The sequence below is a fragment of the Poecilia reticulata genome, chromosome 12 (genome assembly GCF_904066995.2).
Source record: "Poecilia reticulata chromosome 12, P_reticulata-male-v2, whole genome shotgun sequence".
In the NCBI taxonomy this organism is placed as follows: domain Eukaryota; kingdom Metazoa; phylum Chordata; class Actinopteri; order Cyprinodontiformes; family Poeciliidae; genus Poecilia; species Poecilia reticulata.
The window spans coordinates 25,657,811-25,671,203 of record NC_088841.1 but is presented as its reverse complement, the minus strand read 5'-3'; the positions used below and the strand labels follow the sequence as shown (position 1 = coordinate 25,671,203).

The window sequence follows — 13,393 nt, the reverse complement described above, 5'->3', positions numbered from 1 at the left end:
TATGGAGATCTAAAACTGTGCAAAAACATTATTTCATTTAAAGTCGGACTGAAATGTACAAATTTAGCTGGAATCACAACAACTGTTGAATACTTAAAAAGTAATAACTGCGTAATCCTTAACATCAGGAAATAAAATAAACTTCCACAAATAGGTCTGTGATTTTACTCTATGGGAATTTGCTGCAAACTGAATATGAATCAGTTATTTTTCACTCATGAAGAAAATACCCAAAACTGAGCAACTGCAACTGGATACATTAATTATTGTGATGATATAAAAACATAAATCCAGCCCTTAATGGCAAAGCTTTATCAAAAAATAGATAAAATTATTTTTTGTTGGATGCATCATGTAACAATGAATGTTACGTAATTTTCTTCATTTACAGCCAAGAAGAAGATATTTAAAATTAGACTAATGACCAATAAAACTAAAGTACATTTAATAAATAAATATTGGTATAATTAAGAGTATATTAAATGCTTCCTCTAAAGGCTTTGATTATGTTGGTGTTTTACTACTTATTATTTTTTTTATGTGCTTAAAGCAGTTTGAACTGCCTGGTTGCTGAAACGTGCTGCACAAATAAACCTGATTGATTAAAGTTATTTTCAAGAAGTACTTTAAAAAAATGAACATAATCAGAAAACATATCCCAATTTACCGAATTGTAAATACATTTTTAAAATGTTTTATTTATGCAATAAAATTTTTAAAAGTGCTTTAGATGAAAAATGTATGTTGGAATAAAATAGATTTTGACAAATTAAATACATATTTTAATTGTTTTTTCAACTTATGTGGAGACACTAATTCATTTTCGAATAATAATAATATTAAAAACTATTGATTTGATGGCGTTCTCTGGCGGCATGAGGTTTTATTTTGAAAGGCCCAGCCGGATGTTTGGCGCCGCGCCGCTTCCATCTTGACCGTTGGAGGTGAGATGGCCGTGAAGTGTCTCTGGTTCCCGTGAAGTCGGAGCGGGCTGTGCGGACAGACCAGCGGGAGGCCAGGAACCGCTCCGTTTCCCCGCCGGGTCTCCTTCCTCTCACCCCGCTTCACGGTAAGACCGGAGGAAGCGCTCACCTGCCCGGTCCGCCTGCAGGTAAACAACCAGCAACAACACACGGAGCGTTCGTTTTGTTGGCTGCCTTCTCCCGCCGAGGGGGAGGGGCGGGAGAGGCAGCAGCAGACAGCCGGAGACCGAGCCCAGTCCCCGGCTGTCTCCCCCGTCTGGGACAGTCCTGGTCCCGGGTTGGACTCTCGGACTGTCCCGCTGTTGTTGAGTGGACTGCGGCGGGTGTCCGCCCCCTTTCCCCGTCCAATCCGTTCATAATGGACTGAGAAGATAAAGGGAGAAGGCGAGCAACATGGCTGACGCTGGCCCTGCTGCAGAACCTGCTTTTTCATTTCTCACTGCAGATATTCGTGATAAAATATCACATTTTTAACACAAACAGTGAAAAGCAGCTGCTGCGTTTTGGCTTTCACAATCCAAAACAAACATAAAAATAAAAAATGCAGTTTTACACTCAAGGTTTCCTCTGACTGGTGCGTTTTGGTGCATTGTCATGTTCACATGCAGCAGTAGGAGCAGGAACAAGTTGCTGGGAAGCGGATTTGAATGTTTGGGACCCAGAACCGGAAAACAAGGCGGCCTGACGTCACAAACCTGCGGCTGGTCAGTCCAGGTGAAGCGGCTCCGGCCAATCAGAGAGCAGACATGTCAGTGACAGGAAGTGAAACTTCATTGCTGCTCATTTCCAACCCCCCCCTCTGAAACCGGAGATTCACCAATATCAGTTCAGACACAGAAAAATCTGATTCTTTCCTCTCCTTTTATTAAATCAAAACAATAATTTAAGTGTCAGAATATTACATTTACAAAGAAGTTTCACATACAGAAATATGAGCTTTTTGAATATAATATGGTCGTACACCACTTGATTTTTTTTTCCTTCCACTCAACTTTCCACTCTGTCCTTTCTTGTGAACTGCTCCAGGATTGAGTTGGACACAATATAAAACTTCTGTATTCAACAAAATTTCTCAAAATCTTAAATTTTGTGTGTAATTAATCTCTAAAATATGAACTTAGCATCATAATGAGTCACATTAACTTTTCTCAGTTTTTGTTTTTTTTACGTTGCTGTAACTGACCATTTCAGGATTGAAAATCTTCTTTTTGTGTCTTTTTAGCCTGAAAACAATAATTATAAATAAATGAACAGAAAGAAACTGAATCATTTTGGTCTGTGTGAGATTCTAATTCAGAGGTTTTCATCATAGGATGGAGATAAACGGCAGTCGTTGATCCCAGTTTGACTGGACTGATAGCGAAATGCTAAAAAACGGCTAGCATCGGCCGATACGACATTAATTCCAATATATTGTACGTAAACACCAATTTTATTCATTAAAAGAAAAACCTGTCACTGTGGGAAAATGTTATGTTCCTGGTTGCCATGGCGACCTAGCAGGTTTTCTGTCGGAGACGCATTTCTGGGTTCTGCCGTTTCAGAACATGAATTTCTGTCCTGGTGGATGACCGCTTGGGAAAAACATAAATATTATGAATCGTTCATAAGTTCCAGGTTCGCCTGATGGAAATTCACCTCTAAAGTTTCACTGTTTGTGTCCCTGAATGTCCAGTTTAGTTCAGTGGGACTAAAACAGCAAACAAACACATTTCAGATTATTTCATAATCCCAGCCTGGTGGGAACGTTTTGCCGATGGTTGCTTGGTGATCCAACATGGCGGCAGGTTTGACGTCCGAGTCCAGTACTGCCCTTCTAGATGCACCTCTGTAGGAATGGAGTTCAGCAGTAACTGGTTTGTTAGTGAAGCATCTCATGGTTTTGGTGGGAGTTTATATAATCGGTCACACACTCATTCATGGCACTGATGTTCTTCCAATGAGGCTGGCAAAGAGCGATCCGATCCGTAGCCTCAAAACAGCTCTGCAGTATTTCTTCAGGTTCCTGTGACCACTTTGCTATTCTACAGCTCTCATCCCCCTGAGCCAGCAATGTTGATGCATTTAATTAGGATTTTATATTATCGGCAGATCAAAGATCAGTTTGAAGGATTTGTTTGGTCCGTTTGTGTTCAGGCCGCCTGACTTGGTACCGTGTAGAACCGCCTCTTTAGGGTTCGTCTCCACCGGTTTTAAACATCTGGAGTCTAAAGTTTGTGTCCATTCTTTGTAGAATAGCTCCAGCTCGGTTAGATTGGGTGGAGAATGTATTCCAGGTCTTTGACTAGGCCATTCTAACTAAACCTTTCTACTGAAGCTCTGGCAAGAAATTTAGGTTTGCCGTTTTTACCTCTGACCAGCTTTCTTATCCCTGCTGTACAAAAAAAAAGGATTCCTGCTGCATGATGCTGCCACCACCATGTCCCACTGTGGGGATGATGGTTGGTTTGTTTGAAATTAACTTTGTGTGCTTTGACTGGCCAGCTGAAGAGGACCTTTTAAAGACTGGCGATCGGCCAAAGAACTGCAGTCGGTGAACCATAAGTGCCATAATTTAATTAGTGAGTTTCTACCCAGATGATGCAGTGATGGAAACAAATGTTTGAAATGGATTCAGCCTCAGAACCAATCAGATGTGAAACATGTGCAGCTTAGATGCACATGTTTCACGCTCCTTCCCTGAGCCTCCATGTTGTCGAGTCAGAAGGTCGTAAAGAATCGCGTCTTGTCGTCTCTGGATGAAGTATCCATGCACGCAACCGACCGTTTGGGTCAGAACCTCTGCAGGACGGCCTGAGCAGAACCAGATCCAGTCCAGATGTTTCTGGGGGAGGAGGAAAGAACTTTCCCTTTTTCTGCACCGACTTTCTTACGTCACCGGTACCGGCCGCAAATCTCTGGCCGCAGTCTCGTCCAGAACCGAGCGGCGGTCTGAGGTCGGATGGAGGCCGACCCGGTTTGTGTTCGGTTTCACCGTGACGTCCGGCTCTCCGGGGATCAGCCGATGACTCGCAGCGCGTCGCCCGGCACACCTCGAGGAAAATCACCAGCAGCTGTGGCCCATTTCTGCAGAACCTTCTGAGGTTCTGGTCGGACAGGAATGTGTTTGAGGTCTGACCATCTCCTCAGCTGGAAAATAAAAAAAAACCAGGTTGTCATAAAGTTTTCAGAGGAATAAAAGCTTCTTTTACGTTGGGAGTGAAAATCCTGCCTCCCTTAGGGATTCTGTCCAATCGGGTCGGGCCGTTTGGTTCTGGTCCGCCGTCTCTTTAAGGGAGAGAGCAGTTAGAGGGGCAGATGTTACGTAACGCCGACCCTGCAGATAAATAAAACACTCCTCACATGCTCCACCGATCAATAATTAAGGTCCCGTGTTCAGGAAGTTTCCCCTCTGGGTCCGAACCCAACAGAACCTTTCAACAGAACCTCCTCATCTAAAGGAGGAACTTTCTCAGGGTTTGAGATATTAGAATCAGAAATATCTGCAGAACTCCACTGAAGCAGGTTGTTTTCTCTCGTTTCCTAAATTCCTTCTGGAGAAAAACTGAAACTCCTCCAAAGACGTCCGACGTATTTGGAGCAAAAGCAAAACAAAAAGTACAAAAACTAAACATTTAGTGTTAAATATGACGTCAACAAATGGTTTATCTAGAAGTTAAACAACAGAAACGACAAATCAAATTAATTATAAAATATCTGTAAACAAAACTGTCCTTCAAAAAATGTTTTATATGAGAGCAAAACTTTTATCGTTCAGTTTTTTGGTAGAAAAAAAGAAAAACAATAAATGATGCAGATGGAAATCATTGATATCAAACTTGCATCAGTTATTGTGACATGTCATAAAAAACATGAAGCGTAATTCAACGTTTCTTTCTTCCACCAAACTTTCCTCTGAATGTTTCCATGGTGATTTGGTGATCGACTCCCCCTGCTGGTCTGGAGGATTTCTGTTTTATGCAGCTTTTTATACTCACTGCTTTTTTTCTCTGGCTTATTTTTCCTGCAGTTGGAGAATTTTTGTGTGTTTTGTAGTTTTCATCTTTCAATTTGTTGCTATAAAATCAATAATAATAATAATAATTTAATTTTTTCCATGAATTCTGTTGTTTTCATCGTCTTGCATCTCAAACGTTTTTTTTTTTTTATTGGATAAAATAAATTTTAATCACTAATAATTTGAAATTCCCACCTTCAGTCATTCAGGCTGCCGTCCAGCTACAACCCGTTGCTTGGACTAGGCCTCTGGCTGTCAGGGACATTTTAAAGGGAATCTGGAAGAAGAAACTTTCCTGTAGGTGACAGTTGGATCAGATTTAACAGATAAATGGAGTTTATCACAGATTCCCAGCCAGTGGGCCTGGAACAGAACCTCTGGGTTCTGAACACAAATGTCTTTATTTGTCGTCCAGCTGCAGGTTTTCATTTAAACTCAGTTTAAAATGTTTTGCTTTCTGGTTTATTGAGCTGCGATTTAAAAGTGAAATCTTTTAAAACTCTTTGAACCATTTTGTGTTTCCAGGTTTGACTCTGACTGGGTTCAGGAGCTGAAGGGCAAACGGCTGATCGACTCTCCTCTGCTGCTGAGTTCAGGTATCAGGCTGCGCTGTCATGACCTTTAACCTTTGACCTGCTAACTGAGGCCTGGAGAGAGAGAGAGAGAGAGAGAGAGAGAGAGAGAGAGAGAGAGAGAGAGAGAGAGAGAGAGAGAGAGAGGTGGAGCTAAAGCTCACTGATCGTTTGGTTTTGCTAAAAAGAAAAAGTTTTTGTTCATCCGAGATCTTCAGGACTTTATGACCTTTGACCTCCAGAAAGGAACTTCTAGAAGGATTAATCTGACCCATCTCCATGCTCTCTGCAGTGATTTCTGTTCTGATGTTTTAAAATGGACGCTAAAGGTCATCTGAAGGTCATCTAGCTCCCCCTCCTCTGTGTGGTTCCAGACCCGGAGGCCCGGTTCTGGTTGTGGCCCAGTGGTGAGGCAGCCCGGCTGCCCGTCTGCCTCCAGATGAATGAAGAGCCCACCGGGTCACAGAGACACAGCTGATGCAGGTCACTGCCTCACACACACACACACACACACACACACACACACACACACACACACACACACACACACACACACACACACACACACACACACACACACACACCTGTAGCTGAGACTCGCTGTCTCTGAATCGTTCCTGGTTTGTCCTCCCAGGCCATGCAGGTGTTTCTGCAAACATGATGAAGAAGAAGAATCCACACAAGTGAGTAGAAGCTTCCAGCCTGCCGGTTCCGGTTCCCCGCCTCACTGGGGGAACCGGCCCGGTTCCCCGCCTCACTGGGGGAACCGGCCCGGTTCACTGGGTTCTGTCTGCTCCTGCAGGAAGCATAAGAGCAGCCTCGGCCCGCCCACCAAGGTTCTGTCCCAGCCGCGGCGCAACATCGTGGGCTGCAGGATCCAGCACATCTGGAAGGACGGAGGAGGACACGTGGTGTGGAAGGGGACGGTTCTGGACCAGGTGATCTGGGTTCAACCAGCCGGGTCAGACGCTTCAGGAAGCCGTCGACTTTGAGCTTTACATTAAAGGCTTAGACTGTAAAATAGTCAAAGTTTGGATCGTTTCTTTACCTGCTCTGTTGTAGCGCCGCCATCTTTCTTTATCTGGCTCCGCTTCAGGATGACCAGCGGCGCCCTCTGCTGGATGGCGGCCAAACTACAACAATATGAAAGTCTGGCGGAGGTTATTAGTTAATCGACCGGAACTAATTTTAATCTAATAAACGAATATTCGACAAGTCACCTGATTGTTTGCATTTTCAGTTTCCACATGAACAGGGAGGTTTGGTTCTGCAGGCTTACAGGAGGATAAACCAACGTTTGTCTCCCCAGGTGCCGGTGAACCCGTCGCTCTACCTGATCAAGTACGACGGGTTCGACTGCGTTTACGGCCTGGAGCTGCATAAGGACGAGCGGGTTCAGGGCCTGGAGGTTCTGCCCGACCGGCTCGGTGAGAACCGGCTGAGACGGAAGAACAACACTGCAAAAACGTTTTTCAGTTTGTAGATTTTAAGAGTTTTAATTATTGATGTATATTTTAGCTTATTTTCCTTCAATTCAATTTTTCGGATAAATCACAAAACATTTCTGATAATGAATAGGAGATAAGGTAAAAACATAAAAATGTGATAAAACTAAATTCAATACATTAAAACACATACATTACTTTAGATACTGAGTTAAGTAAAATTGACATGTCATTAACAAGTAATGTTATACAAGTTAAGCTAACCTGTATAACTAATGTTAACATTAGCTTCTGTTAATGTTAGCTTCTGTTAACATTAGCTTTACAGAAGCTAATGTTAACATTAGCTTCTGTTAATGTTAGCTTCTGTTAACATTAGCTTTACAGAAGCTAATGTTAACATTAGCTTCTGTTAATGTTAGCTTCTGTTAACATTAGCTTTACAGAACCTAATGTTAACATTACCTTCTGTTAATATTAACAGAAGTTTATATTCTGTTAATATTAGCTTAACAGAATAAGCTAATATTCTGTTAAGCTAATAACAGAATATTATTAGCTTAACAGAACATTAGCTTCTGTTAAGATAATATTCACTATACATTAGCTAAGACACTACCATTTTGGTATAGTGCTTTAGTATTAGCAATACCAATCTTTGTGACTAGTGCTTTAGTGTTAGCACAGCTAGCTTTTCAATTAGCTGCGCTAACTTTTTAAGAAGTTCTAGAATAAACTGTGTTTTTGTGAATGTCCTTCACTTTGTTCCTTACATCATGATTCCTGAGCTGAAACATTTGACAGAAGCTCAGCGACTGCTGAGTCTAACAGAGTCTTCTGTCCACAGCCAAGTCGCGCCTGACGGACGTTAGCCTAGCCGACACCATGATCGGGAAGGCGGTGGAGCACATGTTTGAGACGGAGGAGGGCCCGAAGGAGGAGTGGAGGGGGATGGTTCTGGCCCGCGCCCCCATCATGACCACCTGGTTCTACATCACCTACGAGAAGGACCCGGTTCTGTACATGTACCAGCTGCTGGACGACTACAAGGAGGGCGACCTGCGCATCATGCCCGACTCCAGTGAGTCTGCTCACATTCGGTGTTTTCAGAGTTTCCCGTGCGTTGAGGTTAACGTGTCGCTTGGCGCCCGCAGACGACAGCGTCCCGGCGGAGCGGGAGCCCGGCGAGGTGGTGGACAGCCTGGTGGGCAAGCAGGTGGAGTACGCCAAAGAGGACGGCGGCAAACGAACAGGCATGGTCATCCACCAGGTGGAGGCCAAGCCGTCCGTCTACTTCATCAAGTTCGACGACGACTTCCTCATTTACGTCTACGACCTGGTCAAGACTTCGTAAAGACTCTGCGGACGGCGCCACCCCGACGTGACGGAAAGTAGAAAAAGAAAGCAGCTCATGCCGACGCCTCTGAAGCATTTAACCCAGCACACGTTAATCCGACCATCCAAGACAAAAACACTGAGATTAAGGGATGAAGGCGGAGTCGAGGGCACCTCCAGACCCTGTGGAGTGAATTATCATTTCATTTTACGTTCGACTTGAATTGGTTTGAGGCCGTTAAACTTTCCAGGATGAAGAAACTGGTTCCAGTTACTTTTTTAAACTGAAAAAGAACCATTGAAGGCTTTTTGTTGAAACAAAACAGACCCACGCTCTTGTCAATCGTAGCCGACTCCTCCTGGAAAAAAAAAGAAGTGAAACCTGAACGTTGATGATTTCCAGTGGAAAAAGTTTTCTGATCAAATAAAGACAAGAAGAAGAACAAGAAGAAGACTGGAGTTCTGGGAATGAAGGAGTTGCACTGTTTGGACTCTTTAACTCAGTGTTTATGATCCTTTTTAATCAAGACACGGATATGGAGACCCATTTCTGCCAAAAATAAAACCGACAAATTATTAGACATTTTTAAAATCCTACAGTATTATCACCTAGAAAAATTAGTTTAAAGTGGTTTAAAAATATGTAAGAAAATATTTTACCTGGTTTTTTTCACAGTTTCAAAATGAGAAATTAATCAGTTAGCACAAATTAACAAGCCCTCACCCCAACGTTGTTCTTTTAATAGAAAACCTAATGTTTGGCCTATATATCAAATTTTAGCTTTTGAGTGCATTTTTTTTAGATTCCTTTTTCACCGCATAACAAATGACATTCAGTGCAGAATTTTTTGTAAAAAAATAAAAAATAAAAGCCACCTAGTCACAGATTAATAACGAACAGGACGTTGGGCATCAAAAAAGTCCATCAAAACTCTGAGATAAAGAAAATAACATCTGTTAACATCAGCCTCCACATTTCCTGACACCCTGGTAGCTGCGCCGCGTCGTACCGGATTAACCTGAGTACGAAAAACTGCTTTCTCTGAGAGGCAATCAGATTTTTATTCCAAAAGTCATTACAAAGAAACGGTGGGGAAACAGGCCCACAGCATCACAGATCCTCCACCGTACTTTACAGTTTTTCTCATTTCATCCTTTGCTTCACAGTGGAAACATCCTGGAGAGTTTGTTTCTGGAAAGCTCAGTCAGAAGCTGCTTTTCCATTACAAATGTCTGCAAAACTTTGTGAATATTCCGCTAATGTTAAAAAACACAATTTTGCAACTGTGGTGTTTCGATTGAATAAGAAACGCAATTAAAACAAAATCACACGTGAATAAGTTTGACACTATCAACCTAAAACTACTTCCTGTTGTCTTCGTGGTTTCCGCCAGTAGCAACATCCTGTTGTTGATCATGTGACTCGTGTGAAGCGGATATATTGTTTCTGTTGCAGTTTGCGAAATAAACAGATTTCGATAGGGCCAAAAAAATCCACCTCATGCTAGCACCAAAACCTTTTATTGAAAAACCAGGTTTGTTTTTTCGAAATTAACACATTTATTTTCAAAATATCAAATTGTGCAATCATGTTTAATGGAAATGCAGCTATCATCCTACACGATCACTGTATCAAAACTGAGTGAGATCATTTTTTGAATTGAGACTCTTTATGTAACCGGATCAGTTGTTGAGTTGTTCATCGTTTTTCAGTGTGAGGTCGTTACGGAAACAATTCATGCCTTCATTTCTTCACCAGGGATGCCAAAAACTGTGGAGCGTTTGTGTCAAACCGCATCTGGACATGTTGGCAAAAAACTGGTGGACGTGTTAAACATCCAGCAGTTGTACAGATCAAACCAATCAAAAGTTTCTCATCACATGACGTGCTACAGGCTAATGTGACAAGTATGAAAAAATCAACTTCTTGTCTTGAAGACGTCTGCAGGTAAAAACTGTGAAGAAAAATGTGGCTTTTTTTTTTCTTCTTTTGATTAATGCTAAAAAAAAAAAAGAAGAAAAAGTCCCTTTCTTGTTGTTGAGTTGTTTGGTGTTCAAAATGATCGGACAGCTTTTTCTTGTGATTTCACTCAAGCCTTTAAATTTAACCGTGTTTGTCTTTTCTAAGTCGTCAACGAAGGAGCGATGGACGGGAAACAGGAGGCTGGAAATTTACCCGTTTTTCTGTCATTTTATAGTTTGTTTTTGACTCCTATTGAGAAAACGAGATGAAAGGAGAAACAAATCAGCTTTGGAGCTGAAGATGAGAAACATTTGGAGATTCGTTTTTGTTCAGTCCCATTTCTTTTTGCTCTACAACAAAAGTATCCGTGATTTATGGCAGCGTAAAATAAACACCCACTGAAGGTTTAAATTTATTTTGCACTAATGTACGTATTGTTTTACTTTGGATTTAGTCCAGACTGAAGGTTTTTCATAAACTTGTTTTCTGGCTGGCAGAAACTTTATCTTTCCACTGATTTATTTTATTTCCACATCAGGCATGTAGATTATGGGGATGTATCAATCTTACTGAAAAAAGTAGCGAAATGTAGAAAGGCACTTGGTATAGGCAGCTTCTTTAGGGTTAAAACATTAAAAATGCTATTTAATTTCCTTCACTATTTCAAATATATTATTATTTATGTTGTTTCTCAACAGAAATATCTTGTACATAAAACATATATCCAGATTTCAGATGCGTCATTATAGCATTCATCATGTTACAAAAAATATCAGTAATGGGAAGAAAACATTTTATTTTGTACATATTAATGTTATATTCCATAATAAGAAACTAAAGTAATGTTCAGTAATGTTGAGGTATAATTTTGTTTTGTTGATATAAGGAGAAACAAGCTCTATGTTTACGTTAATAGCAAAATAAAAATAAAAATATTGCAGCAGAAATTAAAAATACTCATGCATATGGCTACTTGGCACATGCTCAATAGCATCTTGCTAGTTAGCAAATGCATGATAGCTTTATTTTTTTAATTTGAAGAATACATACTAAACATTGTCAATCACAAAGTTAAAACGTATAGCTGCAGAGGTTTAAAGCTAATGGTGTCTTTTGATGGATGCTGACTAGCATATGACTAAGAGGTCTAGTACTATATTAATGCTAAGTTAAGCATTAGCCATATGCTAACTAGCTTGAGTAAAATTAATCTCTGCCTTGACGGGATGAGTTGTGTTGCTTTGAGTCACTCAGTTAAAACTTTTATCTAAATGAGATCAGAACATTTCTGCACAGAAAACGTAAACAAAACGTTGGCATTATGCAAGTTAGCTTAGAAGTCCTCTAAATGTTAATCGGTGACTACAGATTTCACATGAAAATCACTTTTTTACCATGAAGATTACTTTATTTTTATTTTTATGTAACATTACATTTGCTAATAAAATTTTAATATTGTGCCGTTTATTGTAATCTGACAAATTTTAAAGATTAATTTTCATTTTTTAAATATAGGCACAACATTATTTTCATTTTTTGACAGTTTCAAAGGTTTAACAGCCGTGGTCCCGAAATAATTTGATAACAGCTTTTGCTCTATGGCAATTATTATTTGACTAAAAGTTCTCTAGCATTATGTTCAAGCTAATTTTGAGATAATTACGTTATATAAGATGTGTTTGTGTAAAATGCTGCAGTGTGCGGACATAGAACAGAGACTGAGTCCAGATGTTTTCAAATGTTTTTTTAAGTATTTTTTGTTCTGGGTAATTTCACCATGTAGTAATGCTTGTTGTTTTACATGACAACTAGCATGAAGCTAAAAGTACAATAGCATTCTATACAAGCTAAGTAGCCATTTGTTAACTTATAGAACCCAGTTTGCTGAAATAAAACTATTTTTCTGAGTTTCTCAGGTTGGAACATCCCTATAAAAATCTACTAATACGACTTTCTAAGCGTCAACAAATTTCAAAAAGTCTATGCTAGCTTAACGGTTTAGCTTTGGACTTATTTGTATTTTTATTACCAATATTCACAAAATCCTACATAAAACCGATATATGAAACTTGTCACTCCTGAAATGTTTATTTGGGGGGAAATTTGGTGCCTTTTTTTTGGCTCGACAGAAAACGGTGGCGTATGTAAAACCTTCAGTGTGTGAGTGTACTCCTGTGACGTAGCTAGTTACTGAGGCAGAAAACGGCTATTATTGCATCTGTTCTTATGTATAGAAAAGAAAAATTCTCCCAGTGACCTTTGGGTCTCTGGAGTTGTTTGGTTTTTATTGAGCGTATGGTGATCATCTCAGCAGGACAATGTTTTAATTGGCAAACACACCAATGGGTCGTCACTGAGCTGTGCTTCGGTTGGTTTAGCTCATTTTGCTGTACGTGATATCAGATTATTGTGGTTATTGTTGGAGCGATTTGGGCCTTCCATCATCCTTCTGCCTTGTAATATTTGTTTTTGTATGTTCAAATATGTATGTTAATAATTTTTATTGTTAATGGACAAACGGACACTGTGTGCTTCGTCTTTCTTTCGCAACAGTTTCATTTCATCCAAATTACATCACATTAATCAGAACTAAACTATTTTTACCCATTATGGGTGTAAAAAGTTGAGTTTCTCGGATGTCTGGCTGCTAAAAAAAAAGCCCAGATCATCATTCTTTCACTGCCGTGCTCAACACCAGTAAGCTGCCTAAACGCCTGATTTTATATCAGTGCTTACGCTGATGATCATGTAATGAGCTTCAAAAGCAAATTCTTGAGACATATTGGATATTCAACAGCCTTTTGAGTTTTTGTAATATTGTAATTTACCAAATCAAATTTCTTCTATTTACCTATAACGTAAGAAAACGTTGAAAATCAATTGTGCATGGTTACTTCATTCTTTGGTAATTAAATCCATAATTAAATTGATTTAATTTGTGAAATGCGTGTTAAGTTGCTCGACTTATTAATTTAATGTTCCTGAGCTGCAGGTTAAACTCACTGTGGCTCATTAAACATCTGATTAACATGAACAGCACAAATTAAGACTAATCACTTTAAGCTTTCAGATATAAATCAGCTTAATTAAAGTTGATT

General features: G+C 40.1%; 1 protein-coding gene across 4 annotated transcripts; it reads left to right on the top strand.

The window, feature by feature from the left end:
- Positions 1 to 927: 927 nt before the first annotated feature.
- Positions 928 to 12,817, top strand: LOC145554372 (spindlin-1-like). 4 transcript variants are annotated; one of them, XM_081613955.1, is made up of 8 exons: positions 928 to 1,069; positions 5,506 to 5,576; positions 5,927 to 6,035; positions 6,187 to 6,235; positions 6,355 to 6,490; positions 6,862 to 6,979; positions 7,845 to 8,078; positions 8,152 to 12,817. In XM_081613955.1, the coding sequence occupies exons 3-8, from the start codon at positions 5,996 to 5,998 to the stop codon at positions 8,349 to 8,351; spliced, it is 777 nt and encodes a 258-aa protein (XP_081470081.1). In that variant the 5' UTR covers positions 928 to 1,069; positions 5,506 to 5,576; positions 5,927 to 5,995; the 3' UTR covers positions 8,352 to 12,817. The 4 variants fall into 4 exon arrangements, with proteins under 4 accessions (XP_081470081.1, XP_081470082.1, XP_081470083.1 ...); XM_081613956.1 differs by having other exon boundaries at positions 928 to 1,111; XM_081613957.1 differs by lacking the exon at positions 5,506 to 5,576.
- The last annotated feature ends 576 nt before the right edge of the window (positions 12,818 to 13,393 follow it).

Excerpts from the sequence above, each read along its gene's own strand:
- LOC145554372 (XM_081613957.1), top strand. The coding sequence starts at position 5,996 with ATGAAGAGCCCACCGGGTCACAGAGACACAGCTGATGCAG. Across the intron at positions 6,980-7,844 it reads GGTTCTGCCCGACCGGCTCG|CCAAGTCGCGCCTGACGGAC; the intron begins GTGAGAACCGGC and ends TTCTGTCCACAG. Across the intron at positions 8,079-8,151 it reads GCGCATCATGCCCGACTCCA|ACGACAGCGTCCCGGCGGAG; the intron begins GTGAGTCTGCTC and ends TGGCGCCCGCAG.